This window comes from Guillardia theta (assembly GCF_000315625.1).
Source record: "Guillardia theta CCMP2712 unplaced genomic scaffold GUITHscaffold_102, whole genome shotgun sequence".
Lineage (NCBI taxonomy): Eukaryota > Cryptophyceae > Pyrenomonadales > Geminigeraceae > Guillardia > Guillardia theta.
The window spans coordinates 15349-21727 of record NW_005434572.1 but is presented as its reverse complement, the minus strand read 5'-3'; the positions used below and the strand labels follow the sequence as shown (position 1 = coordinate 21727).

General features: G+C 58.9%; 3 protein-coding genes across 3 annotated transcripts in view; 2 read left to right on the top strand and 1 right to left on the bottom strand.

Annotated features, from left to right (window-relative positions):
• Positions 1–203, top strand: part of GUITHDRAFT_116891 (hypothetical protein) — a gene marked incomplete at both ends in the record, with an annotated part of 1441 nt that extends 1238 nt beyond the window's left edge. The window contains one exon of the mRNA XM_005823791.1: positions 189–203. Within this exon, the coding sequence (XP_005823848.1) occupies positions 189–203 (15 nt within the window). The remainder of the gene's footprint in view (positions 1–188) is intronic.
• A 3838-nt stretch (positions 204–4041) lies between these two features.
• Positions 4042–4895, bottom strand: GUITHDRAFT_89835 (hypothetical protein; the record flags this gene model as incomplete). Its single annotated transcript, XM_005823790.1, has 2 exons — positions 4631–4895; positions 4042–4580 (listed from the first exon to the last, which is right to left on the bottom strand). Coding segments are annotated over exons 1-2 (693 nt in total), but the record flags the coding sequence as incomplete, so codon positions are not given.
• A 366-nt stretch (positions 4896–5261) lies between these two features.
• The window catches only part of GUITHDRAFT_116889 (hypothetical protein), a gene marked incomplete at both ends in the record, with an annotated part of 2998 nt that continues 1880 nt past the window's right edge, over positions 5262–6379 (top strand). Inside the window, 2 exons of the mRNA XM_005823789.1 lie at positions 5262–5717; positions 5786–6370. Of these exons, the coding sequence (XP_005823846.1) occupies positions 5262–5717; positions 5786–6370 (1041 nt within the window). The remainder of the gene's footprint in view (positions 5718–5785; positions 6371–6379) is intronic.

Sequence of the window (6379 nt, the reverse complement as noted above, 5' to 3'; positions counted from 1 at the left end):
GGGGGATGGCTGAAGGAGGGGGGGATGGAAGGAGGAGGGGGGGATGGAAGGAGGAGGGGGGGATGGAAGGAGGAGGGGGGGATGGGAAGGAGGAGGGGGGATGGAGCTGACCTGGTTGGGATTCATCGGGTCTCTCATGTATAGCGCGAATTCCTCTAGCAGTGAGTCGGTTCAACGTCTTGGAACAGAAGCCGAGGAAGTGAGGGGGAGGAGCAGGAGAAGAGGAGCAGGAGAAGAGGAGCAGGAGAAGAGGAGCAGGAGAAGAGGAGCAGGAGAGCGAGGTAAAGGAGAAGAGGAGCAGGAGAAGAGGAGCAGGAGAAGAGGAGCAGGAGAAGAGAAGAACTTCATTCACCTGCGCATGCCGACACTTCCTTGCCGAATTCAATCCCGTCGTGATGGATGGGAGCAACAGCGAGCAGCTGAGCCCCCGAGTAAAAGTCGTGCGGTCCACCTGCTCCTCTTGCGACTTGGCTGTCAGCCTTCAAGGAGGCTGAGCTGGTCAACGCAGTGCAGAAGCTGAGGGGGAGCTCGTCTCCTCCGAACCTTTCTTCTGTTCTCCTGCTCGAGTTCCGACGGATGAGCTCCGAGTCGATCTCCTCGCAACTCTCCTCCTCCTCCTTCCCCTGCGCTTCTTCTCTGCCGCGTATCCAAGTGCTGAGAGGGAACGCGTGCGCTGTTGGCACATGACCGCAGATGGCGTTGGCCTCCTCCTCCTCCTCCCTCTCCTGCTTCCAGACTTGGCTCATCGCTTCCCATTGACCTCCTCGCCCTCCCGACAGCCTCTCGAAGGGGAGGAACTCTCTGCCGCCCCGTCAGCTGGTTAGCTCTCAGACGCAAGCTGAGCTCACCGGCATCCAACTTCTGGGCAGCTGATCCAGATCTCCACCGACACTCCTGCGAACCGACAAGACAACTTGCCGATCGCTTCCTGCACTCGTTCCACCCAGCACTCAGAGTCATGCCCCTTTCCTCCTCCTCGCCGCCTCTCAGTTGTGTACACGCAGATGGTGCAGTGAGAAGGCTTAGTGTCCACGAGGACGGAGGTGCCGTCCTGCTTCTGCAGGAAGAGTCCCTCGGCCCAGGTGATGACGGAGACAGCTCCTGCCTGCCGTCAGAGGGGAAGCAAGCCCTCGCTCTCACCCGCTCGCAGATCCACCGATGAACAAAGCAGCACCGTCAAGGCTCCTGCCAGCTTCGCACGCCAAACGATGCTCGATATGAGCTAGAGAACGTCGAGAAGAGAAGAGGGACAAGAGGAGAGGAGAGAAGGCGGATAGCACAGGCAGGTACTGGCTCTTCTCCTGCATGTAGGCGGCGGAAAGAGCAGTACAGAGAGGATTGAAATGGTAAGGGAGGGGAGAGGTGCGGTACCTTGTACGGCAGGATGTTGAACCTGTACTCGCGATGAGTACTCCAAAGGTGCTTCCAAGAGCTGCAGGTGACTAGAGGCAAGTCAGAGAAGAAGCTGCTCTCAGTCTCAGCAGCCTCACTCGAACGGATTCTTGGCGGCATGGAGTTCTGGAAGAGAGAGGGGACGAGGTAAGTTTGGTTCCGAACCTGAACCCATTCAGCGACACCTACCAGTGCTTCCTCCTGCTCTTACCGGACACAAGATCCCGACATGCTCGAGGAGGTGTAGACACAAGTCGATCTCATTCAAGCCAGCACTTCTCGCAAGCTTCGCGAACATGGCCTGCCAAGCTCTCACCAACCCCATCTTCTTCCCCCCCTTGCTTTCATCCTCCCTCCCCTCCTTCTTGCCCTCCCTTCTTCCCTCCTTTCCTTCCCCTTCCGTCGTCTCGCCTGGGCTGCTTGTCGTGTCAGGATTCCTCGCAGTATGAGGGAGCCCGCGGGGTCTGCCAAACGCAGGGCCTCCAGGTCCACCTTGTCCGCCAGCCTGCCATCTATTGTATCACCTTCTCTAGGCTCGGCTGCAGCAAGAGACGAGTAGCGCTCACGTCCTCTCCGACTCTCCTCCTCCTCCCGGGCTCTGCTTCATGCTCGCAAGGTGAGCACACATGAAGAGCGTGTATACCAGCTGCGAGCACCAGTGCGCCTGCCGTCCGTCACTGCCTCCTCCTCCTCCTCCTCCTCCTCCTCCTACTCCTCCGCTCTCACCTGCAGCACTGTGCTCTTGAGCAGGGACGAGTCTTGCAGGTGGACGAGGACTCCCCAGCACTGAAGCATCGCCAGAGCACGGAAGAGTTTGGGCTCATCCGTGATGCCCGCGTGCTTCTGCGCGAGGAGAAAAACCTGAGAGAGATGCAAGACCGGGGTGGACGCCTTGTCCTTCAGAGCGCTTCTCAAGCGACTGCGGAGAGGAGGGAGACAGACAAGGCAGTCAGCAGAGAAGCGTCGAAAGAAGACGAGGAGTGAGAGAGGAGGAGGGAACAAGAAACATCGCGGCCACCTGTAGGCGATGGGCACAAGAGCTCGTGGGTACTGAGGGTCCGTGTAGAGGATGCCGATGGAGACTTCAGCGATCTTCTTTAGCACGAGCTTGAAAGAGAACTCAGCGTTGGGGTTCCGAGCATCCACACACTGCTCAAGCGCGTCATCGCAACGCCTCCCATCTGCGTCAACGACCTCTCGCGTCGAGTTTGACACGCCCATGACCGCCTTTACGCTCAAGACTCGTCCATGCAAGCTCTTCGTGCGAGCCACCAGCATGTCCGCCAGGCTGTTCAGCTTCTGGCACGCTGTGATCTTGTCGCATCCTCCTGCTTCCACTCGCGTCCCTATGAGGACGACGGAGAGCGCAGGCTGACAGCTCCTGCTGCTTTCCTGCTCACCTCCACGCAAGGATGCGCCGGGCAGCGCCAGCATGAGCGTGTCCAGCCACCTGCACGCGCTCTGCATCGCAGCTGCCTCGTCGCTCGTGCTGTCCGTCACGTAGACGGGCAGGAGGCGGTCGGACATCAGGAGCGAGTGTCCCACCAGGTAGCAGGCCTGACCTGCCAGGTCCCAAAACTGCAGCGACACGTTGGTGCCCAGCGCGTGGCATCGGGTCTCTGCTCGTGTCGCCTCCACCCCTAAGGTCGAGCCGCCGGTGTCGGGGAGGCGAGGCTGACGCAGGAGAGCCTTGAGCGACATGTCGGGGTCGTGCAGACACCTGACCAAGCTTGTCTTGCCGGCGGCGGCCTCCCCCATCACCATCACTCGGATGAAGAGCACTTGCTCCAGCCCCTCGCAGACATCTTCCAGGAACCCGAGGGTCGCGTCGGCATCGCCTCGCACGTTCTCAGGGATCGCACTCAGCGGGTTGCCGTCCAGCCGCAGATCGCGAGACTTGCGGATGCTCGTGGCGATGAGGGTGGGAGGAATAGTCGCGAGCTGATTGTTGCGCACAGAAAGGGTCTCAAGGTGCCCTGCCTTCCCCAGCTGCGGGTCCAGCTCCTCCAGCTTGTTGTTGTCCAGGTTGAGTGATACGAGCGACGTTGGCAGGTGGGGGAGGCGCTGGAGGCGGTTGAAGCTGCAGTCAAAGACCTGCAGCGAGCAGAGGCCTAGCAGGCTGGCCGGCAGCTCGTCAAACTCGTTGTGAGAGAGGTCAAGCGTGACAAGTGCAGTCAGGCTTGACAAGGAACAAGGAAGAGAGGACAGGCAGTTTCCTGACAAGTCCAACCGCTGCAGCCCCACTAGCCTCGCAAGCTCTGGCGCCACCTGCTGCAGCTTGTTCTTTGAAACGGCGAGACTGACGAGGGAGAGCATCGCCTCGACTCCCACCGGCAGAGCAGAGAGACCGTTGTCCGACAAGTCGAGCCTCCTCAAGTTGGTCAGGCTCGGAAACGTCAGCCCGTCCGTGATGGAATTACACGACAAGTCCAGCACCATGAGCGCTGGCAAGCTGCGCTCTACCGCCGTCAAAACACTCGAAGCCTTGAGGGTGTCGATGGCGTTGCGAGAGAGGGAGAGAGAGGAAGCAGCACAGCAGGAGGAGCAGAGGGTGAAGAGCCAGGCCTCGTCATGCAGCCCGCAGTCAGAGAGATCGACAGCACACAAACCCTGGATGAGAAGCGCTGCTGTGGTCAGATGCCTGTTCTTCACAGCATGCTGCAGCGGAGTTCCGTTGTGCAAGTCCTGACAAGAAGGGTCTGCGAGGTTCTCGAGGAGGAGGGAGACCACTCGGTCTCTCCCGCAGGCAGCCGCATGCGTGAGGGCGTTCCAGCCATCGAAGTCGACATGTGCGAGCGACGATCGATGCGCGAGGAGGAGCTCGACGACTTGAAGGTGGTCTCTCCTCGCTGCAACGATCAGCGGGTTGATGCCGTCATGATCGCATGGGCTGCAAGGAGCCCCGGCCTGCAGCAGGAGCCGGCAAGTGTTGCTCGCTCCTACTGACGCGGCGGCATGAAGAGCTGACCATCCTTCCTGGTCTTTCAGGCTGGCCATGACCGTCCCTCCCAAGTCGAGGAGCAGGAATAGGCACTGCAAATGAGCGTCGCTCTCGTGCGCATGGAGGGCGGAGAGATGGAGGGCACTCCTGCCCTTGCGGTCAACAGCGTGGAGGGTGATTCTATCAAACTTGACGATGGCGGCGAGCATGTCGATGTTTCCTTTCTCCACTGCAATGTGAAGAATGGCTGAAGGAAAAGGAAAAGTCAAAGCAGGAAGAGAAACTTCAACTTCTCACTTCTGCCGCTCTTGTCCGCCGCATTGAGATCTAGTCGGCCACTCTCCTTGTTCGCTTCTACAAGCGCCTTCAACCCCTCCACATCGCCTTCCTCCGCGTAATGCAGGAGCGCTTTCTCGGTAGAGCATGTTGCGAGGTGAATATTCGTGGCCATGGTTCGGATGCCGCCTGCTCGATCTCAGAAACCCACAGACTTCGGACCACAAGAGAAGGCGACGAGGAGATGTTGCTTATCTTTGGGCTTGCGTGTCTTCATGTCACTCCTAGCTCCAGCAACGTCAGTCCATGTAAGTTGCCATGGTCTTTTCGCTCCCAATGCTTCTGCTGTCCAACCTTACCGTATCGCCTCTCCCCTCTCCCCCACCTTCTCCTCAACTAGCCTTCTTCTTCTTCTCTCTCTTCTACATCTCTTCCCCCCCCCGCCGCTTCTCTTCCATTTCTTGTTCCCCATTTTCATGCAGTTTGCTCTCCTTGCATCATTCCTACCCCATGCCGTCTCTCTACCCCTACCCTCTCCTACCTCCTCCACCCCTCTGTAGGACCCACCCCCCAGTATTAAAGTCATACATATTCTTTTGGGTACCCCACCCTACATGTCTCATCACCCCCACCCAGCGATCCAGCGACAGCAATGCGTGGCGGGATCCGAGGAGGGGCGGAGGAGGGGCGGAGGAGGAGAGGCGAAGAGGACGAGGTGAAGGAGGGAGCGATGGCGACGAGACAAGAGATCAAGAGCAGCGCAAGGTGGTCCATGAACATGCCCTTGGCAGCTGCCGTCTTCCTCTTCCTCGCCTTGCCTGTCGACCCCACGCGCGCGCCCCGTCACATACCGAAGTTCGCCTTCGACAAGGACGAGAGCCCAGTGAACATCCCCCTCATCCTCAAGGTGATCCTCGTCGACCTCGGGCCAGGAGCTGAGCCTCCTCCCTTCCGGCTCGACAAGGACGAGTTCGAGCGGCTGCTGTTTCAGACGATGCCTGAGCACCAGCCCCGGTGTGCTGAGACAGGCGAGAAGCTTCACGTCGCGTTCGAGATCTTCTACGATGTCATCCATGCAAGCCATGCCGATAGCTCCTCCCTTGCTCGCGTGATCAAATCCTCCATGAGGCGAACTGAGAGGTTCGAAACCCATCCGACGCCAGCTGGGGCAAAAAGGAGGTGGATGGCGAGGAGGAGGCGGAGAGCAAAGCTGTTCCAGTGTATGACGTGATCGTTGAGGGAGATGTGCAGAGTGAGCTGGAGAGAATCTACGAGGCCAACTCCAAGTCTGCCAAGTACGACGACTCGCTGCATCTGCACGGCAAGGGGGTTTACTCCATTCTCATCCTCAACATGGACAAGCAAGCGATCGCGCCGGACGACGTGGCTCATAGCAGACAGGCGTCGGCGCACTCGCTTGGATCCTCTTACATCTACCGCTACAAGATGTCTCACGACTCGGCGAGTGGTAGCGACGCCTTCTTGACGCGGTCGAGGTTCGTTGTCCTTGACCTCGCGTCCGGTCCCTGCTTGTTTGGAAGTTCACATAGCGGTGAAGGCACAGTGACAGTGAATAGCCTGCCAAGACGATACGACGTCAAATGGAAAGAAACAGAGGAGGAGAAGAAAGGAATGATCGGATCGCAGCTGCAGAGGAGAAGTCTTCGTTTCCAAGCTGAGCTTGCTCAAGTCGTTACGTCATCCATACAGTATGTGTTCGCTCCCGATGTTCAGGTCGGTTCTCGACTATACGCGCTGTTGGTCTCACAT